This window comes from Capsella rubella, unplaced genomic scaffold, assembly GCF_000375325.1.
Source record: "Capsella rubella cultivar Monte Gargano unplaced genomic scaffold, Caprub1_0 scaffold_8, whole genome shotgun sequence".
NCBI lineage: Eukaryota > Viridiplantae > Streptophyta > Magnoliopsida > Brassicales > Brassicaceae > Capsella > Capsella rubella.
Window position 1 is genome coordinate 7,413,622 of NW_006238916.1, and position 25,798 is coordinate 7,439,419.

A 25,798-nucleotide genomic window follows, 5' to 3' on the forward strand; every position below is an offset into this window, starting at 1 on the left:
TATATGAATTGAGTTGGTTTTGAAACCTAACAAAAATCTTGTGTAATTAATAATATCCATGTTTTTTTGAATGTATTATTAAATACAAATTAAATTAGATTTTGGGGTATTCTTTTATTTTCTTCTTTTGGTCAACGGGTGATTCTATTAATATTCTTATTTTATAAACTCAAGATCTTGACAGCATTTTGAGGAGAAAATTTATTCTTAAGCTAGTAGATTATTTGGAGACTACAAGAATATTTTTTTATACTCAGTAGAAGAACCTAAACAGAGAAAATGTCTTTTTAACACTTTCAAAGAGACAAAAGAATTTATTCTTGATTAGGAATAAATTAAGCAATATGCAAAGATTTGTTTAATCAGAATTACAAGATAATCAAAATTTGACATGACACTAACTTAGTTTCACTAGCTAGTAGCTACTAATCTATTCATAATGCAGAGTTAACTTCATACAAATTGTGTTTGCTCCCTGTGATCATTAACATGTACACCATGAAATCAGATAAGTACTCAAGAATTTTAAGATCTTAATTTCTTTTTTTCCATAAAGCAGGAAGTATAGCTTTGACTTGCGCTTTGAGACATAGTCCTGATAGCATCTCCGTGCAAAGAAGAAAACAAATAATGTAAGAGCATATCCCTTTGGTGAAAGATTCGAGAGAGGATAAGGTGTCCTTTTGGTAATTCACTGATGAGGAACTTGTAAGAGACAATTTTCACATGTTCCAATACCCACGATATCCACTTATTGTTAAAGCCTAGTCTTTCTAAAATCGTTTAGAGAAAATTTCACTCGACAATGTCATAAACTTTGCTCATATCCGTCTTGACAACTAGTCAGCTATCAAACAATATTTTTTCGCTTTTGAGGTTCTAAAAAGTGAAAAATCTTGTGGGTGATTTTAACATTGTCCGAGATGGCATGGTTTAGAACAAAGGCTAATTGGTGAAGAGAGATGAGCAATGGTAGAATCGGATGGAGCATTTTTGTGAGAATTTTTGCAATAATCTTGTAGTGTTTGGTGAAAGCATGTTGCAAAAGGCGATAGAGAGATAGTCTCCACTTCCTTGGAGAGAATGATTTCGATTTCAGCTTTCGTTTTGATGTGTAATTCATCAACTTAATTATTTTCTCCAAGAGCACACTATAGGGAACTTGCTTGATAAATGATAAGTTCTTATGACTCGAACAAGTCAATGAAGAGGTCAATAAATTTCAACGTTCTCCTAGTCGTACACGCGGAGTCCTGAATAGTGAATACTACGTCCTTTCGTTATATTAAAATTATATAGTTTCAATCAAATCCTTTAAAAATACTAGGAAAAAAACAAACAAAATTAATGAAGAATGCGACTGCTTTAACCTTTTTTGCGGTGGTTGCCAAAGCTTTTGATATATTTTCTTTAAAATGCAAAAAACTTTTATAGGTTATATATTATTAAAAATTTAATATAATACCACTAGTAAATGCCTATGCAATTTCTTCTATATAAAGGCCATTTGGATATGCTATTGTCATCAAGAAGCTTCGATATCTTACAAAGCTCATCTCTCCTAGCTCTCCTCTCATTCTCTCTGTCTCTCTCTCTCTCAAAGATAACTGAAAATTTCTGAAGCTTTTCTTTAGTTTTCTTGAGCAATGTCTACCATGGTACGCCCTTATCTTCATTTCTATCTCTCGTTATAATAATCATGAGTTGATTACATAGTATATAGTTATGTATAATTAGATTGGAACTATATATATATACTGATCTCTCTCTGGTTTGAATTTGAAATGACAGAAAACTGTGTTGCAACTGAGTGTTCTCGAGGAAAGAATCAGAAAGAAAGCTTTTGTCACTGTTTCTAGATGTCAAGGTATGTTCTTTTATAAATTACATTTTCAAGATTTAGTAATATGATCTTGTTCTTCTAGATATATATAAACATTTTTATTCATGATATTTCTTATTTGTTATATAGGTGTTGCTTCGATAGCATTTGATAAAACCGGGAAAATGACGGTAGTTGGTGAAATTGATGCACCGGTTATCGTAATGAAGCTAAGGAAGCTCTGTAACACTGAGATTGTTTCGGTTGAAGTTGTTAAACCACCTGAGAAAAAACCCGAAGAGAAAAAACCGGAAGCTAAACCAGCTGCTCCAGCTAAACCGGAAATTGTTGCATGGCCAGTTCAGATGAGCAACCCTTACCAATACCATCCTGCCTACGCAAATTGTTACTATCAACCATACGAGACTTCTAGAGTTGTTGTAGACGAACCTGGTTGTGTGATTATGTAAACTTTTTCTAGAGTCATTTTATAAATAATTATTTTAAAGTTATTCAACACTTAGTTTTGATGGGAGAGTTTAATTTTTTAATTTTTTTTTGGGTTACTACTACTTGTAATATCCATTTCTCATAGGAGCTTTAAAATTAATGTAACAATGTCATTTTCATTGGGGTTTCAATCACGCAGACTTTTCTCTTATGTTGAATAGATTCTCTATTCATTGTCTCTAGCTATAGTTTAGTGTTTACTAATTTATATATATTGGGAAGGATTTTGGTTGAATCGATGTATTCAAATATAAACACAGACACATATAGTTAAGTCGCTCTCAACTCGAATTTGAACATCAAAGAGCTAATATCGTTCACGTAATACAATTCCATTGTCCAAAAATTAAAATAATTTTGAACAATTAAAGGTTAAGATATGTATGAATGAGATCATAGAGAGAGTCAAGATTCGAAAGTCTCCTCTTAGTAATAAAATTAATTAAACAAGAAGATCCCCACTTGTCTATATCGATGGATCTACATAGAGAAAATTGCCCAGAATGACATGTACAGTAACTAAAATTTTGGGAAATACCAATTTCTCCCATTCATTCTCCTGCTTGCCACACAGCCATGGCGAGAAAACGATTTTACCCTTTTCACTCAATTCTTCTTTTTCTGTATTAGTACTGTTGAATGAAAAGACAAAAAGGTTTACCTTCTTACAAGGTGACTGTTCGCTTCTATTCAACAACGACTGAATTTTTTTTTTTTCCAAATTAACACAATAACTAATGGATAATTAACTCACTCTCTCCAATTTTTTTCCTATGAAAGTTACTCACCCATCTTCAACTTCTCAGATTGATCTTGTTCCTATGTCCACTGACGATCCACCGTTTCATATACCCGCCGTCGATATACCGGGCAGCCAGGTTCACCGGTTCAAACCAGAATCTAATCCACGGCCGAAGTTGTCGTCAAAGACAGCCCCGCTGCCGCTCAAACCATAGAGTCACCCGCCGCGACTATTGACATTGTAGGGCACATCCCTCTCGAGTCCTCCAAAACCCTAGATCCTTCCGAGACCCATTCCCCAAATTTCGATGAAGGGGGAAGACAAGGGGTCTCTCCTACATCTATCCCCAAATTTTGGTCTTCCACAGTTCTTATATTCCGTCCGATGCGTCAGATGAAATTCCCGGAGTTGTCCATCAACAGACCCAAGGGTAAGTTATTTCAGTAGACCAGATCTCACTTCTCTTTTGTTCACAAATTAAACTTGTCCTCTAACATTCATTTTACAGAATGTCCATCGGATCTACAGAACAAAACTGTCCATCAGTTAGTCCAATAGACAACCTTCCGCAGCCCATGTAAACTATGACATGGACCATTTATATTTTTGTGGGATACCATTAGTCCTTTCCATTTTCTATTTATTGATGGACAAATTTTGTTTTTTAGGATCTATGTAGACAACATAGCAGATGACACTAGTGTACCAGATCCGATGGACTAGATTTGGTATACCATATCCCGTGGACTAGATCCCATGGACCAGATGTGATGTCTGTAATATGTTCATATTTTGTTTCCTAAATTGTTGTTCATCGTAGCGTATATAGTAAACTAAGTCATTTTTTTATAAACGAACTTGTCTATAATACATATGTTAGTGTGGTAATAATGTTGGGTAGTGAAAAAAATCAACCAATAATGATGGACGATACTTGTATCTATCTTGTCCGCCATAATTAAGCTGCAACACTCGAAAATCTCTTCTCCTTCTTCAGCCAATAATGATGGACAATACTTGCACTGATTTTTAGTATCTATCTTGTCTGCCGTATTCAATTGTCCTCTGGATATTAAGCTACATCCCAACTATTAAATGCAACTGTTTGCTGACGCAAAACATGGCCCATCCTGTATTATTTTTAAATTCAGTACAATTTATGCTATCATTTAACAAGGATAATAGAGTCTTTTTGTCTCTGCATTAAAAATGTAATATGGCACTACAGAAAATAGATTGGGGAAAGTGGCAGTTTCAGTTTTTTGGGCCTTCAAACTGGCAAAAGAGATAATATTCCCATCTACATATGGCACTGGAGGCTTTCGAGGATAGTTCCATTCTTGACTCTGAGATTATTATATATCATCCAAAGTCTTCTTCTTACAATTTTGCTAATATAGTAATATGAATTACACTATAAATAACTAAATAAATAATCAAAAACCAAAAATCAAATATATGAATTGAGTTGGTTTTGAAATCTAACAAACATTTTGTGTAATGATTAATCCATGTCTTTTTCTGCATGTTTTATTAAATACAAATTAAATTTGATTTTGGGGTTATGTTTTTCTTTTTTTTCTTTTGGTCAACGGGTCATTCTGTTAATATTCTTATATTACAAACTAAAGATCTTGACAGCATTTTGAGGAGAAAATATATTCTTAAGCTATTGGATTATTTGGAGACTACAAAAATTATTTTTTGTACTCAATAGAAGAACCTAAACACAGAAAATGTTTTTTTAACTCTTTAAAAGAGACAAAACAATATCTTTTTGATTAGGAATCGATTAAGCATTATGCAAAAATTTGTTTAATCAGAATTACAAGATAATGAAAATTTGATGTGACACTAACTTAGTCTCACTATCTACTAATCAAATCAGAATGCACAAAGTAACTTCACACAAATTGTGTTTGTTTCCTGTGATCATTAACATGTACACCATGAAAGCCAAAAAATACTCAAGAATTGAGATCTTAATTTTTTCGGGAATGAGACATTTGGCTTACACTTTGAGACATAGTCCTGATAACACCTCCGTGCAAAGGATAAAAGAGATACTGGTAAAAGCGAAACCCTTTGGCGAAGACCTCCTGAAAGGATGACTTGTCCTTTAGGTAATTCATTGATGAGGAATTTGTTAGACAATTTTCACACATTTTAGTACCCACGATATCCACTTATTGTGAAACTCTAGTCCCTCTAAAATCGTTTAGAGAAACCCCACTCGATTTTATCATAAGCTTTGATGATGTTTATCTTGACCGGCTATCAAGTAATTTTTTTTTGGCTTATGAAGTTCTTAAAAAATGAAGGATTTCGTGGGTGATGAAAACATTGTCTGAGATGACATGGTTTAGAACAAAAGCTAACTGGTGAGGAAAGATGAGCAATATTTTGGCAATGATCTTCTAGTGCATGTTACATAAGGTGATAGGGCGATAGTCTCCACTTTCCTTGTAGAGATTGATTTCGATTTCAGCTTTGGATTAGATGTGTGATTCATCAACTTAACCAAGAGCACACTATAGGAAACTTGCTTTGTAAAATGATAAGTTCATTATGACCGGAACAAGTCAATGGAGAGGTCAACAAATAACAATGTTGTCCTAGTCGTACACGCGGTATCCTGATTAGTGACTACTACGTGCTTTCGTTATACCGAAGTTATATATTTTCAATCAAATCTTTTAATTAAAATACTAGGAAGAAAACAAACAAAATCAATAAAGAATGACTGCTTTAACCTTTTTTGATATATTTTCATTAAAATGCAATAAAATTTTAATAGGTTATATTATCAAAAATAATAACCATAGTAGTAAATTTCTATGCAATTTCTTCTATTTAAAGGCCACTTGAACTTGCTATTGTTATCAAGAAGCTTCGATATCTTATCAAGATCATCTCTCCTATCCTCTCTCTCTCTATCTCTGTCTCTCTATCCTCATTCTCTTGTCTCATCTCACTCTCTCTGTCTCTGTCTCTCAAAACATATTGAAAATTTCTGAAGCTTTTCTTTAGTTTCTTCTCGAGCCATGACTCCAATGGTAAGCCCTTAACTTCTTTTTTATATCTCTCTTTATAAGAATCATGAGTTGATATTGAAACTATACTGATCTCTCTCTCTGGTTTTGAAATGACAGAAAGCTGTGTTACAATTGAGTGTTTACGAAGAAAGAATCAGGAAGAAGGCTTTTGTCACCGTTTCTAGATGTCAAGGTAATTTTTTCTTTTCTTTTCTTTTTTATAAATTACATTTCCAAGATTTTGTAATTAGATCTTGTTCTTCTGGATATATATTAACATTTTTATTCATGATATTTCTTATTTGTTAATAAAATAGGTGTTGCTTCGATAGCATTTGATAAAACCGGGAAAATGACGGTAGTTGGTGAAATTGATGTACCGGTTATCGTAATGAAGTTAAGGAAGCTATGTAACACAGAGATTGTTTCTGTTGAAGTTGTTAAACCACCTGAGAAAAAGCCCGAGGAGAAAAAACCGGAAGCTAAACCAGCTGCTCCAGCTAAACCGGAAATAGTTGCATGGCCGGTTCAGATGAGCAACCCTTACCAATACAATCCTGCATATGCAAATTGTTACTATCAACCATATGAGACTTCTAGAGTTGTTGTAGACGAACCTGGTTGTGTGATTATGTAATGTTTTTCTAGAGTCATTTCTAAATAATTTTTTTTAAGTTATCCAACACTTAGTTTTGATAGAAGAGTGTAATTTTTTAATTTTTTTTTTGGGTTACTACTACTTGTAATATCCATTTCTCATACGAATGTAATAACAATGTCAATTTCGTTGCGGTTTCAATCATGCACGTAGACTTTTCTCTAATGTTGAATAGATTCTCTACTCATTGTCTCTAGCTATAGTTTAGTGTTTACTAATATATATTTTGGGAGGGATTTTGGTTGAATCGATTATTACAAATATAGACACACACATATAGTTAAGTCGCTCTCAACTCAAATTTGAACATCAAAGAACGAAGGTCGTTCACGTAATACAATTCCATTATCCAAAATTATAATAATTTTGAACGATTAGAGATTGAGATATATGTTGAACAAAAAAATAAATAAAAGAGATTGAGATATATATGAGGTTTATGGAGAGAGTCAAGATTAGAAAGTCTCCTTTTAATAATAAAAAAAAAATTAAACACTGAGATCCCCACATGTCGATATCGATGGATCCACACATGGCACTGGAGGCTTTCGAGGATAGTTCCATTCTTGACTCTGAAATTTTATTTTATTCGAGTCTTCTTCTTACCATTTTCCTAATATAGTAATATGAATCACAAATAAATAACTAAAATACTCAAACTCAAAATCAAAAATATATGAAATAAGTTGGTTTTGAAATCGAACAAAACTCTTGTTATACTCTAAATAACTAGATTCGGACCCGCGCTACAGCGCGGGGGAAAATTACCGGGTTTTTAATACTTTGTATGTTGCGGGATAATTTATTTGTGTTTGCTTTACTTTATTTTGATTATTAATTAAATTTTATCATTTTTAGATTGTATTTTTGTGTTGGTTTCGAATATGTTCAAAATTATTTAAATTGTATGATTTTAGTTGGATTGTTAATTTTAGAACAATATGTGACATATATACATGTATAAATATTATACTATGAATCATTTTTAAAGTTTAGGGATTGATCCGCGGTACACCGCATAATCATAAATACATGATTTTAACTTGGACCTTTCATGCAGTTTTGTAAAATTGCAAATCTCTAGAATAAACAAATAAAGAGCCAATGATTTCTTATTTCTTATCGTGTTAAAATGTAAAATCTGTGTTTATGTTACAATTTTCTGATAGCAGAAACTTATTTATATAGATAATATTTTTTTAGAGTTAGGTTAGCGTTGAAAAAAAGATTAGCTTTATAATCAAGTAAATTCGAAACTATTGCCAAATAAATATATTAAAGATGGTTGAAAATGAATTATCCCGTAATTGGTGTGAATATCATAGTTAATATAGAAGAAAACTATACATCTAAATATTAATATAAGATATTTAAGGAACATTTTGTTTTGAAATATTATGGATAATTTGATAAATATTTTATATATAATTTATATTTCTGATTTTTAGGTTAATTTGTTAAACCAATATACAAAATCATACATTAATGTATTTTTTCTTAAACAAATTAAGATTAATGTAATTTCCAAAACCGATATTGATGGTTTAATTTGGTAGATTTCGAAATAATATATATGGAAATTGGTATTTAATATCTTTAAATTTTTAGTAAGATCCAATTGAAAAATTTCGGGTTAATTTTTTAAAAAAATCCGACCCAAGAAACTTTTGTACTTCTCTTTTACTATAGTAGGGATATTCATGTGATCACACGAATTCCGAAAAGTACTCAAGAATCTCAAGATCTTAAATTCTCTTTTCGTAATGTGAAAATGGCTAACCTAACCCAAGAGAAGTTGAGAATTCATAAGGTTTCATTTACTTGAGTTATATATCTCCACATCTTGATTGAGATGATAAGATATCGTTTATACGATTGAAACTTTCATCGCCATTTAGGATGCATGGTACCACGTCTTCCTGACACTTTAATCAAACTCCTTTCACGTTTCAATCCATCTTTTAATACATAATTGCTCCTTGTTTAAGCTTTAAAGTTAGTACTTTATAGAAAAATTGTTTCATAATGGTTCATGCATGTAATCAGCTTTCTGAATCCCTTTAAATAAATAACCAACAAAAAACACACAATAGTAATTAAGCCTAAAGGTGCTCTAAACACTTTAATTCAGTAGTTATATAACATATTATCTTTGGTGAATCTTAACTTTAAATTCTCTTTAAATTCTTCCAATAATGTTGCTCTTAGCATTGGTAGTCTCTATCCCAAAGGCCAAAACCCAAAAGTGAACTCTTTCCCATTAGTTTAAGGAAAGAAAGAACCTTTTAAATTTTATTTTTTTTAATCAAAAACCTTTTTCAATTATATTCTTTTTTTACTGAACAAAAATCAATTATATTCATGTTTGGAAATTAGTTAGTGGTCCTTTACTTAACTTTGGCTCTACTTGGAAATTATATTCATGTTTCCTTTTTTGTTCTAGCTTCTTTGCGCGTGCTCCTATTTTTTTTATTTTTTTTTGGCGTCTATTATATTTTCGTTTTTGCTTACCATATTTGTTCTATGCCTTTAATTCTTTAGTTTCTTGAGCACAATTCTCTTATTGTAAGGTTTGTTTAATTCGACCGTGTTATAGTTAAAGATGATTTTAATCTTTTTATTTTGGAAGACTGAAGTCATGCCAATGCCATGCATGTGCGTAAATTAAAAAGAGAAAATGATGTTATTTAGCTAATTCATTAGAGTTAATTACAAAAAAGGCACTTTCCTTGTGTTGTCCTTTCATTTTAGGTATTTTTCCAAAACATTTCCGAAACAGGTATCAATAGGTTGTAAATTGTCTACTTTACCCTTATAACAATGATGTCATATCTCTTTTTCACGACACAATTCGCCAAAAAAAAAAACGATCCAATTCTGAAGATTGCCGGCCGATTCTCGTCGCCGACAAGAGAAGACCTAGGAAAAAACAAATCAACGATGGATTCCACACATGCAAATTGGGAAGCGATTGATGCTCTCTTGATGCTCTCATCATGGATCTAAAATATTTTCTGAAGACGATGCTGTTGCAGCCAATTTATCTCCATACATCACCATCTCATGCTTCTTCTTCCTCTCCTCTTTTTCTTATCACTCACGGTTGATCATTCTCTATATCCGAAACTCTACTCAATCCGGTGACATTACCGTTATTGACATCCCTCGCTCCCACGCTCCTTTCGTCCTCGATCATTATTGTATTCTATTTCGCCTCCAGCAACAGGTGAATCTCCTCGATCTTCTGTTCAAAGTTGCAATCGATTAGCTAAAGTATGTGACAATTGAAAATTTCTGTGTTTTGCTAGAATTGCGAGCTAAAAGGGAAATTTTGTTGTTCTTATTGATTGTGAGTAGTTCTTAAGCATGTGGTATGTTACAAGTGCTTCTTGCTGGAATTTGAGAGAACTACTTACACGTTTTGCTTAGATTTGATATGTGTGATTTATGTCTTAATGCTCTATGTCTGTGTTTTCTAGTTTCTGTTCATTTACTATTTCCTTAGTTTATGTTTCTATTTTGAAGATTTGAGTTGTAGAAGATGAGGATGATGACCTCTGATACAGAATCCACCAAGTTTTGGGCTTATCAAGCTCAGGGAGATGAGGTTTGTTCCTTTACACTCTGTAGTTGTTTTTATGTAGCAATCTGAGAGCTATTTAAATCGGTACACTAATCTATTTGGGTTCATTAGTCCTTGACTTAGGGTTTAGTATTATCTCATTTAGACTTAATCATCTCATTAGCTAATATATGTATCACCTTAACCTTAACAATGTCACAGTGTTATCTCGTTTATATTTTTTCCATCTCGTAAACTAGTTTAGACATTGTGTTTGGGTTCCTCATTTACAACTTACTAGGGTTTAGTTTTATAAAAAGAAAAATATTCTCTATGAATTACCTACTGTATATTCATCTGTTTGGGTTCACTCATCCTTGTCTAGGGTTTAGTGTTCTTGCATTTAAATTAACATTGAAATATCTAAATCAAATTCCACATCAAACTCCTATCTTTAAACTGGCGTCAATACTCAAACCTTTAAACATATATTTTTCTTGCAGTCAAGGCTTGAAGAGCTTACCTTAAATGACTTTGTCAAGTTGCATAATGTAATCACAAGGGAATAAACGAATAGTATCCATGATTTGTCTGTGTCACCTGAAAACAGAACAATGACAACAACATGAGGAAGAGACACCATTGATGCAGGTGAAAGACGAATAGTATCGATGGTTTGATGGCGTCACGTGAGAAGAGAACAATGACAACAACATGAAGAAGAGCCGCCATTGATGCAGGTGAAAGACGAATAGTATCAATGTTTTGTTGGCGTATCTTGAAAAACAGAACAATGACGACAACGTTATGAAGAGACACCGTCGATGCAGGTGAAAGACTAGTACGACAACTCTATTAGAACACAAACCTAATCTTGTTTGTTCTTGGAGAATTTTGTATATAATGATCATCTCTGTAATATAAATTGTAGATTTGTAATCCCAAAACAATAGTCTTTATTTACAATCACAAAAACTTTAACCCTTGCAGAGAGAATTAAGTAAAAATCTACAATCTACAGCAAGATCATCATCATCATCCATGAATATGGTAGACAAGATCGAAAGCTTTCCACTTGGGGGCATGTGTGGGTTGAACTCAAACCCACTCCGCTCTCTCTTCTGATGTCATGTCCAAAATCCCTCCAACAACAACTCAAGTTCCTGTCCACCAGCCAAGGGTAAAAGAGTCATAAACAGTGATGTTTTTGTGTATTGTGGTGCCTTCTACTACAGTAATGCCTAATCTGAAATCTCTCTCTTAACAAGTGCCTGTTTTGATAATACTCCCAATTCATTACGCATTTACTTCAAAAAAAAAATAAGAAACATCTCTACTTGTATATTTTGAAATCTAGCACACATTAAAAAAAGAAAAAAAAAACTATTGCTACCACAATTTGATCTTAGGAAATAAACATGTAATCCAGTTTCTGCAACTATATATTCGTTTCCATGACAGCCACAAAACCTAGACGATCACAAAAATACTACGTTACTTGTTACTTTCTTCTCTTTCTTTAATATGGCATTGAACTTTTCTCAAGACAGCTTAGAATTCTTCTTCGTTTGACTTCGGGTCAACAATATTGCTATTTGCTACCATACCTAGAGACAAGCGACAAGAACATTGAACCCTTCTCATTCTCACCGTTCCCATCTCGATCCTTCACCATCTTTTACAAAGATTATATATATAAAAGAACCGTTGTGACTTGTATTTTGGTTTGAGTTTTGTTTCTATATGTGATTCAACTTTTCCAACACTCTAGAGAAGTCCTTAACGTGACCAAAGAGTCAAATAATACTTCCTGACGTACACGCGGGATTCTAAAAACATACTACACTTCCCTTTAGTTTCGTTACACTAAAATTTATATATTTAAACCAACTTGTGATAAATACTTATAAGAAAATTAAATAAAACTTTTTACTACTCTACTCGTTTTTTTTTGTGGTCGTTGATAATGCTATTTGATACAAGAAAATACAAAACGCTTGTGGGTCATATGATTAAGTCGATGTAATACGCAAGTTTCTATTTAAACAGGTATCACTGAACTTTGCAATTGGTATCAAGAAACTTCACCATATCTCAAAATCTATCCCTAGCTCCTCTATTTGAAAAACTTTCTGAAGCTTTTTCCATAATTTTATCGAACCATGGCCGCGAAGGTACACCTCTTCACTTCATACATGGCTTTATATCTATCTCTTAAGATATCGAATTATTTATATATGACTTATAGTAAAATATATAATTTAGCGATACTAATCATCTCTTGTTTGAAATGATGATAGAAAGCTGTGTTGCAATTGAGTATTCATCACGAGGAGAGAACAAGGAAGAAGGTGTTTGTGACCGTTTCTCGATTTCCTGGTATGTTTTTTTTTGTGTGTGGTAAATTACATAGTCATATGTAGTATGATATATTGTTAGGGATATGTTACATATTTATTCATGAAATAATATATAGTTTTATTTGAATATAGGTGTAACTTCGATAACAATAGATGACAAAGCAGGGAAACTGACGGTAGTTGGAGAAATTGATGTATCGGTTATAGTGATGAAGCTAAGGAAGCTATGTAACGCAGAGATTGTTTCGGTAGATGATGTTAAACCACCTGAGAAAAAGCCTGAACCGGAGAAACCGGCTCCGGTTATTTCATATCCATTTGTGATGAACTCCCCGTACTCATACAATCCTGCATGTGCCTATGCAGATCCTTACTATCATCAACCCAATACTTGTGTGATTATGTGATTTTTCTATAGAGTTCTTTCAAATATTGTTAATTTATATTAATATTTAGGTTCTGAATAGTAAGTTAGTAACGTGCTGAACAACTACGGTGCGGTTGTAATTATAACAAAAATTTATACATATGTAAACATTTTTGTTATTATTTAGGTTATACTACATCATGCAGTTTTGTCTCCATTAACTAGAAAAGGCAAACGTTTTGAATGGGAAGAGTAAAAAAAAGCCATATATATTTACAAGAAAAGTATATCTGCATTACAAAACTGATTTTAAATGATCAGCTTTTGCTCATAATCATCTACTAATAATTAGTCTTTTCATTCACGTACGTAGACTTTTCTCCTGTGTTGAATGTATTCTAAAATTTGTTTCGAGGAGTTTGGTTGAATCAGTTCAATAATTTGTACACAAATTCGATAAATATATACATACATAGTAAATTAAGTCTCTCTCAACTCCGTCAAGATGCAAGATCGGTCACGTAATTATATACTTTGGATTGTCCAAAATAAAAACAATAATGATGAATAATAAGTGACGAATGAGTGAAATTATAACGAAAAATAGATGGAGAGAGTCAACAAGATTCAAAAGTCTTCTTGAACAAAACAAAAATTAATAAAAGTGTATGACTTGTGGCCTTGTGGGGATCCACGACATGATCAGATGAGGCTCACGAGGATGTTTCGGTTCTTGACTCTAATATGGAGACTTCGTCAAGTCTTCTTCGTATCTTACCATTTTGCATATAAAAATGAATTCACCAAAATAAAATCATATGAGAAACCAACATTTTGGATTTGTGAATCGAGTTTATTTTGAAACGTAAGAAAAATGTTGTTACCTTTTTATTTTATTCTTTACAACCAGATAGTATTAATCTTGTGTTACTTTAGTTACTTTGCCCACCAAAAAAAAGTTACTTTAGTTAAGATTTTTTTTTTTTTTTTGAAATTATATTATTTAACCAATAGTTTTGATACAATTTTAAATTTGGTGTTATTTATTAATTCCAAACATTTTATTTATTTATTTTTAACTAATCAAAATATTTAATCAAAGAAACACTTTAATGTGTATTATATGTTTAGTTTTTTAAAATCCATATCGAAAACTAGGTACAACCATGTGTTAAACATACAGATTTACAACTCTTACCATCGTATTTTTTTGGTCGTTAGCAATGCTATTGATATGTAAACATACAGATTTACAACTCTTACCATCATATGCGAATTCTGACGTAAACTTATATTTAAAATTTTATTTTTTTTAAATACCATTAAAATGAAGTTTATTTTTCAAAATTGCCATTAAAATAAATAAAAAATCCAAAAATACCACAAAATTAAAACTTAAATTTTTAATATTTAAAACCAATTTCAAACATGTATTAACTTTTACTTTTAATCATCTAGTAATAATTAAGTTTTTTCCCCTATGATTTTAGTCACGTCACGTACGTAGGCTTCTCTTCAATAATTTGTCTTTAGCGTTGTAAACTTGGTAGTCAATATGTTGTGATAAGATTGGCTGAATCGGTTCACAAATATGGATGCAAATTTCTATTAAACAATAAGCGAGCTAGTGATAGTGTCAAGATTTAAAGTCTTCTTTATAAAACATGTGGGCATGACTAATTACGGCTTATTACAAAGATATTTCGTTTCTTGAACTCGTCAAGTCTTCGTACCATTTTGCTAAATACGAACCGCTAAAGAAAACTAAAAAACTAATAATGTGGATTTATGAATTTAGTTTATTTTGAAATCCAACAAAAGTATTGTGCTACTTGTATTTTTGCAACCAAACATAAATCTTGTGTTACTTACTGGTAGTTTGATCATATGTTATTTAGTCGATCGTTTTTAACACAAGATTTGATCATCAATCAAAAATAATTACCAACCGAAACAATAGGTTTACATGTGTGCCTGACGTTAATATGCTACTTGAAACTAAAAACACATAGGCAACATATAGAACACAAAACTTCTACTACTCTCCTCAAAAAAAGACCACACTCGAACTCAGAGAAGCACACGACTTTTCATTTGTTCGGAAAGAACATATATACGCCACAACCAGTGACACGATTATAATTTGAAGTTCATCAAATAGTCAAATCTATTGCTCTGTTCCACATAGACCAAAAAACAAAACAAAAGCATTCATAAATTATCATCATTAATCTTCTTTCCACATCTCTACCCAATTCTCCTTTGCTTCCTTGAGTCCGAAAACAGAGTTAGTCTTGGTCGGGTCCAGGTTTGTGGACAAGCTTCCATACGCAATCCCAAGAGCCGACGAACCAAAGGTCACGAGTGTGGTCAAGAACGGAACCCACAAAGGCACGTCCCATACGTTTCTATCCTTCAAAACTTCGAGTATTTTCAAGATTGCCACTCCCAACCCCAGTGGTGTTCCTACAGACACCACAATCCTCCCCATCATCCTCTCGAACACTTCTTGAGGTATCGGCGGGTCGTCTTCCGGGTCCGGGTCTGGCCGGCCTGGTTTTTGAGAGCTTTTAGTAGATTGAAACCCCTTGGGTCCTGCGTGGACCTTGGATTCCCATCTTGGTTTGTTGTTAGGAATAATTAGGGTTTTTGGATATTGAGGTTTAGTTTTTAGAGTTGTTCTTGAGAGAGATGATAATGGTAGTAGATGGTGTGAGCACAACAGAGAGCTCATCTTCTTTTTCTTAGTCTTCTAATGTTTTTCTTTATTCATCTTATCTCCATATATGATATGGTTTAATCTTTAGGGTGGCATATGTATGTATATTTTGTCTTTATCTTTGGGATATGTTCATTACCACACATTTCATACTATTTTATCCTTGTTTATTTATTTTTCTTCATTTCATGGAAATTATAATACCCATTTTCTCAATTTTAAGAACATGGAATAAAATTAGAATATGCATTTTTCTTCAGCTCATAGCTTTTCATACGATTTCCTCGACACCTACAAGGCAACAACAAAAAACAAAACGCAAAGAGGGGAAATTAAATTCCAGCATAAGAAAAACACAGTAAAGCACTTTTCTTGAGGCTCACGTTACATACCTTTCCAGGAGACAAATAGTGAAAACGCTCATTACTGTCCGGAGAGAGCACGGAAGGAGGTTGTGCAGGTGGAGAAGCCTGAAGTGCTGGCCGGAAAAATGGAGACTGACGGTAAGGTGAATTTATCGGTGATCGGAGCAGCGTAGAGATCATGATGCTCGGCGACAGAGGACTTGAGCGATAGGGCGAGATAGGAGATGCCAACTCCGAAGCCCAAGTGGTAGTTTCCGGTGAATTTTCCGATATTGGCATGTTTATTGTTATCCTATAGAAGGAAAAAAGATTCAAAATTCAGTGGAAAATTCTATAACTTGCAGTCTATTTATATTAATAAATGGTGATCATACCTTTTATGAAGTTCGACGTACTGGTCTGTCTCATCATATATTTCTTCCTACAAGGTTCAAAAAATGGTTATTTCAAACAAATATTCACAAATATTCTGTTAGTAAACTAAGATTTGTAATGATATAAGAATAATATCGATTACCTGTATCAGTTCCTCCATAACATCTTCCAGAGTTATAATCCCAATGACTTCGTCATCTTCATTAGCAATACTATCAATGTATCGGATTGGGCTTTGACTATTGCTTTCGCTGGAGTTCATCACAGGAACAACGTTGGCGTCTTTATTAAGCGTTCCTGAAAGAATACGAAAGAAGTCATATTTATTCTCGTCTCAGTACTTCATATGATTTCGGATTTTATGCTCTCTTATAGATACAGGTCTCTTAACCATTGATGCTCATGACACGGGCAGGAGTGTTAGTATTAGTATTGTTCTTGGTCCCAACAACAGCAGCCATGTGGCTTCGACCCGTTTGGAAGATGTTGAGGATATCGTATAGAGGTAAATTTGAATTGACCCTGCTTGCAATTTGGAAGAAAAATAAGCTTTGACCTGCCCAGCTTCAAAAGCAGTTTAGTTAGGAGAGCCTATACAAGTCTATACCTGGGCATTCTTCTGATAGGGAGATCTCTGATCTGTGTCTCGTCTTCAGGACGGACTTTGATCAAGTTCTTGACCTATTCAACCCAATTCAAAATCCTGTAAGTGTTTCTCAAGATTACCACGTGCAATATATTCTTTGCTTACTCACCAGAATATATCCGATGATAACACTTCGATTCACAGAGTATATTGGGATACGGCTATGGCCTTCACTTGCTATTAATCCCATTGTCTTACTATGAATCCCAATGAGAAGGATAAGGATAAAGAACAAAGTGGATATCTATTTCCAAACGGGATAAATCCAAAAGAAGAACATACTCGTCAAGCCTAGAATTTATGTCGAGTGAGAATATCACAGAGACAGGTGTCATTGCGTCTTTGGCACTCTTCTGAGACATGTCCAGAGCTCCTGAGATGATTGTTGTTTCATTGTGAGTCAGTTCCCCGCCTTTTCCAGCCTAATTATCAGAAAAGGGACACAGAGAAAGTAGAGAAAAAGACATGGATTCACCTTACATATTGGCAGAACAGTTAAAAGCATATCAAATTCTTGAAACGAACCTCATTTCCGTGCATATAGACAAGTGACTTGAGCTCTGCTCGTCCTAAAAGTGTAGAATGTCTTTTTCCAAGCAGCAAATCGAGTAGCTGAAGCATTAAAAGAAGATAAATTTGAAGAATTCTTTTACATTCAAATGATTTCTGCTTAACCATAAACTCATCTGATTCCACTAAAAGGTCCATTGATGTTAGATGATTGAATCACCTTGCTGATTGGATAAGATAATGGAAAGAAGACTATGATAATCAACCGAACCAAAAACGATAGCTTTGCCCCGATGCTCAGTCCGTACCGAGAGCATACAGCTTGAGGTATAATCTACAACAGTTGAAAATGAACAGTACGCTATTGAACAGCGTTAAATATCACATCAGCAGAGAAAAGCTAATTCAAAGTCTGATCACCTCGCCAAATGCAAGTATGAGAGTCACAGATATCAGGATAGCGCCCCAAGCTGGAAGCAGGGAATCGACGAAGATCGGTAGAGCCTTTTGGAATTTATCATTAAAAACATAGTCAGTATATACTGAATCCGATCTTTTAAAAAGGCAAAGTGTGCACAACACAAATAAGTTGTATCCACAGATACACGCATAAGCTTAATACCTCCATTGCCAACGCATTGCCTATGAGGAGAGTACACAAGAGAAGGTGCTGGTTTTTAACGAGTGGCAGAATCTTTTCTGCAATTTTTAAAAAATGGTTTTAGTATGAATATAGAGTAACAAAGTATGAGTAGGTCAATGGGATCATGAAACTGACCAGCGTTTTTGCGCTCATGGGGTTCACCGGCTTTGACCATGACTTCGAGCTCGACAAGACTAAGGGACATGAGCCCAAGAGTCAGTCCTGACATTATACCTGCGAAAGCCACTAGAACAACACATACAAGTAGATACACCCAGAACATGGTCTCACAGCAAGGGACATCATTTGCTGCCATTTTCTTAAGTAATTTAGAAGGTAAATACTATGAATGTTGAGACTGAGAGTGAATGAGTTCGGGTATCATAGGAACTTAAATAGTAGCAGCGGATGACATAGTGTACCAACTGCTGCACCAGGAGAACATGATCCAAGAACTACCATCCAAACTTTTATGACAAGGAAGTACTTTCATTATGAAATCAGCTATTACATAAGGTGAAAACAAAATCCCTTCTGTATCAAGTATCAACCTTTGCATTCATAATCAAAATTTTGGTCATTGGTCCACAAGAAAAACCTTGTGCTAAGTCTTTATCTCCAATCATTGTCAAACTATCATGCTCCAGTAATCTGATATCAGACAGAAATACCAGAACGTCTTATGCAGTGATGTTGGCTAAGACAGCAAGTAAAGCTGATAATAAACTTAATGCTCAGTACAGAGCTGGTGTCAAGATTGAGTTATGACATTTTCAGTAAAGAGAGCTCCCACTGAGGGTTTTCTGACTCACTTAGTAGATATTACAAATTATTTTCATACAATAGGTGTGAGGAGAACAGCATGCAACTAGTGGCATTGTCAATTTAGAGCAAGTGAAACTATTGACGTCAGGAAACCTATTTAAGTATTTCTAGGATCTTCAAAAACACCAATACAACAAAGTAAGTTCCAAAGAAGCAGGTGATAAAAGATATAAAAAAATAAACCTTGTTAACACCAACAAGATAGCGACCGATTCACAAAAGATACAAATGACGGTTCAAAACACCACAGCAATAATAATATCTGGAAGGGTCAAGAGAAGAAATGACCTTTAGAACATCCTTATCAGAAGAACAAAACTAAGAAGCTCCTTTTAACAAATTGGCCAACTCCACCACCAACTAATGAAAGGAAGACACAAAACTGCTTACATAATTCAAATTAGCTAAGCACATAATTGATTAATCAAAATATCATATGGGATGAACATCATTATCTTCTTCAGGTTCCTGCTAACAAATTCTCTATATATGAACTAATCATTCTCCACTAGCATATACTTTATTCAATTCTCACTTTTCATGAAGACTTACATAATGAAAACAAAACTTAGCAACGTACCTATTGACACTAACTTTTGATGTTGAGCGATTCATGGCAGATTTTTAAAATCTCATATGAAAATTCCTGAAGAAAAGACCTGATCACAAAAAAATTGAGAATACTCTGAAATTAGGTCATAAACTTCGACGAGTTTAGAAATTGGTGCCTTGTTATGAGATTTGCCATACCTTGGAACTTCGCAATAAGCGAGAATGGCGTAGACGAACCCAGATCGACGAACACTGAATACGATTGTGATGCAAAAACTTAGACTACTAATATTTTGCATCACATTTCTAATTTGGTGTTCATTGATCTTACAGGAAAGCTTCTTCTTTCTCCGTTTTAGTTTCCGGCGACTGAGCCAGTAACGTCACTTGACGACGAAATGTTTTGCTCACGGCAATCGCGCCGTTCGTCTCTAAAACCATGAACACGACAAGTAGAAGAAGCAATATAAAACGGCACAGTGTTTTTTATCTCTAATTATCAAACAGGAGGCAGTGTTATCAACTCTCAAACCTCATCCACTAAGATATAGACACGTGGATAAGATGACGTTGCTGTTGTTTTTTTTTTTTTTGTGGTGAACAGAAGAAACCAAATTTTCGATTTTTGTTTCCGAAAAATTTCAAATCCCATGGAAGGGGGAAATGAAAAACAAAACAATGAGCCCAATTAGAATTGTGAAACAGTGAGGAGAAGACTGAAGAGAGGAGAAGAAATGACGAAGAAACGTAGCGCGAACGCCATGGATGATGTTGATCGATTGTTCCAGTGTTTCAAGTGTGGAATCTCTCCGCCTTGTGAGCTTCTTTCACTTTCTCCTATCTAATGGAATCGTGTTTTAGGTTTGCTCGTAGAGAGATTCATTGCCCTTTTTGTTGATTGAATCTTATGTTCTTCTATACAGTGACCTGTTACAGAAAGTTTTGAGATCTTTGTAGTATAACCCACGAGTGTATTAGTATAGCAATATACTATTGGTAATGTGAGATTTTATTGGTAAATGATTGAAAGTTTGTTTTCAGCTTCTGCTATGAGAGAAAAGAAACGGAGCAAGAAAATGTTGAATCCAGAGAATGATTCTCCTGGGACTTGTAAGAAGTTGCAGCTAAGTTCTTTGTCTAGATTGTCTGGGAAAGGACAGAGAAATCAGATTGATGGAGGTGACAGTCTAGACTCTGTTGTGAGTATCATGAACCCAAAGTTGTTTACTTGTCGTGTTTAAGTTGTTGTGGAGTTAACTATGATTGTCTTATCTCAGTCTGGTTCTAGGAATGTGAAAAAGAGCATTGGGAGGCAGTTTTCACCAATTGTGTTTTATGGGTCTCCGAATGGTGTTCCTCCGAAAAGACCGTTGAGTTTGTTAAGGCTCTTGCGTGAGATACGTATTGATCTCAGTGAAGAAAGGAAAGCAATCTCCAGGTAACTATGAATAAGTTGGTGCTGGCTTTTAATGCTACTTGGAAGATTTTTAATTTGTCCTTTGGAAGATAGTAACTGTAGTTTATCATGGCACGGTCTTCACTTTTGTTAGGAAAGGAGTTTGGGCTACATTTCCTCGGCAAGATGAAGCGATGAAGTTTGGAAAAAAGCATGACAATGTGCGGATTTTTAGTTATCAAGATCATTTTAGTGGCCAGAGAAGGTTTCTTGTTTCATCATATGAAGAGTTCTGGAAGAGGTTCCTTTTTTCACTTTCTTAACATTTTTTTGAGTGTTGTTAGCCAGGAAATTTGCTCTCAAGTGCTTTATTTATTTTATTCTTCTACCTTAGATACACATCTATGGATCCAAGGCACCGACACCATTATGAAGTGATTCAAGAGGTATCTAAATCTCATTCCCTTGTACTGCCATGAACTATTTTTACGTCTTCTGGATAGCTGCATTTAATTGCAATGGCTTTTCAGGGATTGCCATGCCATATGTACTTTGATTTGGAGTTCAGTCTGAAAGAAAACGAAGGAAAAAATGTCGATGAAATGGTTGATATCTTGATATCAGTCATTCTAGAAGCCTTGCACGAGAAATATGCTATTGAAGGACAAGAGGACTGGATTGTAGAGCTTGATTCCTCAACTAAAGGTACAGTAATATATATGCTCTCCCAGTTGCTAGTTGAGTATGTGGTGTTCTTCTTGCTTCATCTTTATTCTCTGAGCTTTGGAAATGCCAGTTTGTAAAGTATTTTTTATTTTATACTTCTGTATGCAAAGGTTAGTTCTCTTGACTAAATGATTCCGTAAAAACTCATATGCAGATAAGTTCTCACGTCATTTAGTTGTCATCATTCCAAAGGTTGCCTTTAAGGACAACTTACATGTTGGTGCTTTTGTAGGAGAGGTATGCTTCACTCGATATTTCACTTTTGTTGCCTCAAAAGATGGTTTCCTAAATTGCAAGTTGGGAAGTTCTGTGGGGCATGGCTCATTTTCATCTTGATTTTTCTTCAGCTATGCACACGGATAGTAAATGCGAAGGAGAAAGATGAAAGATTGCACAAGTTATTTGTTCACAAAGAGGCTAATGATTCGGCATCCCTACTTTTTGTGGATACTGCTGTTTACTCTAGAAACCGTTGCTTTCGTCTTGCACTATCATCAAAAGCTGGAAAGACGTCAGTTCTTCTTCCTACAGGACGATTCAAATGTAAGAATATGGTAAGTCCACCTTCATGCGAGTCTCTCTGCTGTCTCAGTGTCGACTTCTTGTTTTGCTTTAGAGGAGGTCATGGTAATTCCAGTATCTAACAAGATCATTGGTAAATAAACAGGGTGAGCAAGATATTTTCATGACATCCTTAATCTGCAACGTGGAATCAGATTGTGAAAAGCTTTTGGTTTGCAAGATGGAATCAGACTGTATGAAGACACTTTGCTTTGACACAGAGGTAATTTTTTCATCATTTGCCTGACACTTGTGCTTTTGGCTTCCAGTTGCATCTTCCATCAACATATACTTGAAGGAAGATTCCACACATGTGTATGCCTTTAAACTGTACTCTTTGGAAATGGCAGGTGAACAATAACAATCTTGTACGAGACCAAAATGCTCAGCAATTTCAGTTGGACACTTGCACAAGTGACATGTCAACATCATATTTCGGGGGCAAGTCCCCGTTCCCACACCTGGACCAATTCATAGTATCCATTGCTTCCACGGGAGATGTCTCAGGTTAAATTTAAAATAAGTGCAGCATTTGTGTTATAGAGAGATCACAGTGCTCATCTTCTTAAAACAATTGCTGTGATATTTAGGTAAGATAAGATGCTGGTACTGGTTTTCAGAAGATAGCCTGATTGTGTACAGCATGTTAAGAAACAGATATTGCGAACGAATTGGCAGGGAACATAAAAGCAATCATGGTACCATCTGCTCACAACCCATTTGTGCTTATACGAGTTCTTCTCACTTTTGTTTTAATTATATGTGACAAGCTTTGTTGTTTTTAGTTATGTACATAGTCGATCTCAGAAGGGGAATCTATTATCAGAAATGCTACGATCCAGACTGCCGAGGTGTGTATACTATTCTTACTCTTTGTCTTGGCAAACCATTTGAAAGCAAAACCTTATTCCTAAGATAAACCACATCGTCTGCAGATTATAGGTCTCCAATACGTCCAGTTCCAGATAGTGTTCTTCCCGAAGATACGGTTTACCATCAAGAAGATACAACGAATCACTGTGACACTCTTTACTCCGAAGGAGAATGTTACATTGATAACGAATGTGATCCAGATAGTGCAGCTAGCAGAGGCTCCTGGTGGCTTGAAGCTGCCAAAGTCGCAGATGATCTTGAAAGTAAACCCAAGACATTAGAACCTCATCCCTGGGTGAGTTGACTTCATGTTCTTGACTAATGATCTGTCTAATTTCTCGAATATATGCAAAGAATAATCTCTCTTTAATTTTTGGCACACAGGAGAATTGCGAGGAAGATGATGATGAGTGGTGGATTGCTGCAGAAGAGTCACTTATTCAAGTCTCATCTTTAAGTCCTTCCCCGAAATACCCTTTGATTTAGACATTTGCGAATCGCGACCCAACCAAAGTCAAGGCCAATCTGGGTTTGTCTTCTTCCCTTTCCTCTCCTTAAAACCACCATCATATCCTGCCTGAATGAACAGATCTCTCAAATTCAATGGCTGCATTACCAGTTTTCATACCAGCCGATTCTTTTCCATCAATCCTCTCACATGAAACCCTGATCAATCATTTCCGGACCAATCTTCCCAAACATTCTTCAACAATCACAAGCCCTGTCCGACAAAACTACACCGTTTCACCACCTTCCTCACTCCTCCTCATGCCTTCTTGGTCATCTTCTTCTTCTCTCCCTTACATGGGCGTCAAGCTCGTGACCTATTTCCCTCATAACTCCTCTCAGAACTTACCTGGGATCCATGGATCCTACACACTCTTCAGCTCCACCACAGGCCAAACCCTAGCTTCAATGGACGGTACTGTTTTAACCCTTTACCGTACTTCCTCTGTTTCAGGGTTAGGCTCCAACATCCTGGCTAGAGACGATAGTCAAGTGCTGATCATGGTTGGTTCCGGTGCTCTCGCACCACACCTGATTAAATCTCATCTAGCTGCTAAACCAAGCTTGAGAAGAGTGATCATATGGAACAGAACTCCACAAAAGGCTCAGGATTTAGCTGAGACTTTCTCTAAGGATACTCAACACAAGGAGATCTCGTTCGAGAGCCACGATTCGTTAGATGAAATCATTCCTCTTGGAGATATCATAAGCTGTGCAACAAACTCAACTGTTCCATTGGTCAAAGGTGAGTTCTTGAAACCCGGAGCTCATCTTGACCTTGTTGGATCGTTTAGCCATGAAATGAGGGAATGTGACGACAATGCGATCCAGAGAGGAAGCGTGTTCGTCGATAACGACACCGCGATGGTAGAAGCGGGAGAGCTCGTGGGAGCCTTTGAGAGAGGAGTGATTAAGAAAGAAGACATTTGTGGGAATCTGGTGGAGCTGATCAAAGGTGACAAAGAAGGGAGAAAGAGCTCAACAGAAATAACGGTTTTTAAGTCCGTTGGTTCGGGTACTGTAGATCTCTTAACTGCGCAACTTGTTCACGAGACTTATCTCAGCCGTTGTTAAGTAGTGAATGGAACTCATTTGAACCTTGCGTTTGTGTTTATGTCACATTGTCATTTAAAAATAACAAATACTGCTATGGACGTTTTGTCTTTGTGTCGAAACAATGGTAATGGTATGATTTATACGTTTTCAACTTTTCATTGTTGAAATTTACTGCACCTCAAGTTCAGTCCAACTACGCATCGAGTCTGACGCAACTATTGGACAATAGCTATGAAATGATATCAATTCAATAGTAAATAGTAATATGATGAAATAATATGATGATGACCTTTTTTTTTTTTTCCAGCAAAATCAGACTTTCATTAATTTAAAAAAGTTATTACAAAGACATTATACAGAGTTACCGAAACACAATTATTATATACGCAAATGTATGTATGATTGTAAGAAAAATACAGCAGAAGTGAGATTGACGACGCTTTCCGAAGAGTAGTCTTACTCGCTAACCGATCGTAAGATCCGTTATTGTCCAACTTCATATTTGATTTCTCTTTGTTACGATTTGCATGCAGCATTTTGTGGCTGAACTTTCTTTTTGCTAACCGTAATTGAAAACCCAATATGTCCAAACATAACTCTGGAATGTAGACATTGTGGTACCAAAGCTTCCGCACCAAAGTCTTTATGAAATAATTTGACTTTGTAATTTTCTTAAACATAATCACAAATACCTTCCTTCCATATGGCAATAAATGTCTAAAACTTTTGGGGGAAGACCATAGACTTTGACGCATGTAGTTTAAAAAAATAGGTTGTGATGTGTTTGGTCCCACAACACACTCACCATCATCATCACCAACACTCCACGGAAGAATGTCTTTGGGATTCTCAATTTTTATTTCTTCCCACCATTGTATCTTCACCACCATCCACGTCGAGACATGCTGAAGATAACAAAATAGTTGGCCAAATAATGATAAACCATTCTCGCATTCAAAGTAAAAATGTTCAACCCCGCATTCAAAGT

The 25,798-nt window shown here is 34.9% G+C and overlaps 7 protein-coding genes and 1 long non-coding RNA gene across 16 annotated transcripts; 6 read left to right on the top strand and 2 right to left on the bottom strand.

Annotated features, from left to right (window-relative positions):
* The first annotated feature begins 1,542 nt into the window (after window positions 1-1,542).
* On the top strand, window positions 1,543-2,451 carry LOC17876652 (heavy metal-associated isoprenylated plant protein 13). Its single transcript, XM_006281506.2, has 3 exons — window positions 1,543-1,658; window positions 1,792-1,867; window positions 1,973-2,451. Exons 1-3 carry the CDS (start codon window positions 1,647-1,649, stop codon window positions 2,290-2,292), a joined length of 408 nt encoding a protein of 135 aa, XP_006281568.2. The 5' UTR covers window positions 1,543-1,646; the 3' UTR covers window positions 2,293-2,451.
* Window positions 2,452-6,004: 3,553 nt separating this feature from the next.
* Window positions 6,005-6,908, top strand: LOC17875510 (heavy metal-associated isoprenylated plant protein 13). The gene is made up of 3 exons (XM_006281238.2): window positions 6,005-6,130; window positions 6,227-6,302; window positions 6,427-6,908. The coding sequence occupies exons 1-3, from the start codon at window positions 6,119-6,121 to the stop codon at window positions 6,744-6,746; spliced, it is 408 nt and encodes a 135-aa protein (XP_006281300.1). The 5' UTR covers window positions 6,005-6,118; the 3' UTR covers window positions 6,747-6,908.
* A 3,097-nt stretch (window positions 6,909-10,005) lies between these two features.
* On the top strand, window positions 10,006-11,320 carry LOC111832561. 2 transcript variants are annotated; one of them, XR_002835467.1, is made up of 3 exons: window positions 10,006-10,040; window positions 10,293-10,374; window positions 10,833-11,320. It is a non-coding gene; the product is annotated as an uncharacterized LOC111832561 (long non-coding RNA). The 2 variants fall into 2 exon arrangements; XR_002835466.1 differs by lacking the exon at window positions 10,006-10,040 and having other exon boundaries at window positions 10,051-10,374.
* A 1,086-nt stretch (window positions 11,321-12,406) lies between these two features.
* LOC17875668 (heavy metal-associated isoprenylated plant protein 14) lies at window positions 12,407-13,179 on the top strand. The gene is made up of 3 exons (XM_006281266.2): window positions 12,407-12,503; window positions 12,630-12,708; window positions 12,822-13,179. Exons 1-3 carry the CDS (start codon window positions 12,492-12,494, stop codon window positions 13,094-13,096), a joined length of 366 nt encoding a protein of 121 aa, XP_006281328.1. The 5' UTR covers window positions 12,407-12,491; the 3' UTR covers window positions 13,097-13,179.
* Window positions 13,180-14,970: 1,791 nt separating this feature from the next.
* LOC17876189 (uncharacterized protein PAM68-like) lies at window positions 14,971-15,814 on the bottom strand. Its single transcript, XM_006281439.2, has one exon. It carries the CDS (start codon window positions 15,788-15,790, stop codon window positions 15,284-15,286), a length of 507 nt encoding a protein of 168 aa, XP_006281501.1. The 5' UTR covers window positions 15,791-15,814; the 3' UTR covers window positions 14,971-15,283.
* A 58-nt stretch (window positions 15,815-15,872) lies between these two features.
* LOC17876440 (DUF21 domain-containing protein At5g52790) lies at window positions 15,873-20,158 on the bottom strand. Of its 6 annotated transcripts, none has more exons than XM_023780721.1 (15): window positions 20,023-20,157; window positions 19,890-19,943; window positions 18,450-19,798; window positions 18,294-18,370; window positions 18,092-18,175; window positions 17,892-18,005; window positions 17,687-17,773; window positions 17,444-17,583; window positions 17,271-17,358; window positions 17,123-17,196; window positions 16,907-17,037; window positions 16,658-16,812; window positions 16,515-16,561; window positions 16,168-16,432; window positions 15,873-16,066 (listed from the first exon to the last, which is right to left on the bottom strand). In XM_023780721.1, exons 3-15 carry the CDS (start codon window positions 18,628-18,630, stop codon window positions 16,037-16,039), a joined length of 1,473 nt encoding a protein of 490 aa, XP_023636489.1. In that variant the 5' UTR covers window positions 18,631-19,798; window positions 19,890-19,943; window positions 20,023-20,157; the 3' UTR covers window positions 15,873-16,036. The 6 variants fall into 6 exon arrangements, with proteins under 6 accessions (XP_023636489.1, XP_023636502.1, XP_023636492.1 ...); XM_023780734.1 differs by having other exon boundaries at window positions 18,450-18,965; window positions 19,720-19,798; window positions 19,890-20,157; XM_023780724.1 differs by having other exon boundaries at window positions 18,450-19,499; window positions 19,720-19,798; window positions 19,890-20,157.
* A 197-nt stretch (window positions 20,159-20,355) lies between these two features.
* On the top strand, window positions 20,356-24,286 carry LOC17875199 (DNA-directed primase/polymerase protein). Of its 3 annotated transcripts, XM_006281852.2 has the most exons (15): window positions 20,356-20,507; window positions 20,733-20,890; window positions 20,969-21,129; window positions 21,242-21,388; window positions 21,482-21,533; window positions 21,618-21,792; window positions 21,968-22,050; window positions 22,161-22,367; window positions 22,481-22,597; window positions 22,725-22,881; window positions 22,965-23,072; window positions 23,160-23,225; window positions 23,310-23,542; window positions 23,632-23,776; window positions 24,209-24,286. In XM_006281852.2, exons 1-14 carry the CDS (start codon window positions 20,426-20,428, stop codon window positions 23,731-23,733), a joined length of 1,848 nt encoding a protein of 615 aa, XP_006281914.1. In that variant the 5' UTR covers window positions 20,356-20,425; the 3' UTR covers window positions 23,734-23,776; window positions 24,209-24,286. The 3 variants fall into 3 exon arrangements, with proteins under 3 accessions (XP_006281914.1, XP_023644369.1, XP_023644373.1); XM_023788601.1 differs by lacking the exon at window positions 24,209-24,286 and having other exon boundaries at window positions 20,380-20,487; window positions 23,632-23,749; XM_023788605.1 differs by lacking the exon at window positions 24,209-24,286 and having other exon boundaries at window positions 20,468-20,552; window positions 23,632-23,749.
* On the top strand, window positions 23,756-24,963 carry LOC17877127 (protein SAR DEFICIENT 4). The gene has a single exon (XM_006282312.2). The coding sequence runs from the start codon at window positions 23,851-23,853 to the stop codon at window positions 24,826-24,828; it is 978 nt and encodes a 325-aa protein (XP_006282374.1). The 5' UTR covers window positions 23,756-23,850; the 3' UTR covers window positions 24,829-24,963.
* The last annotated feature ends 835 nt before the right edge of the window (window positions 24,964-25,798 follow it).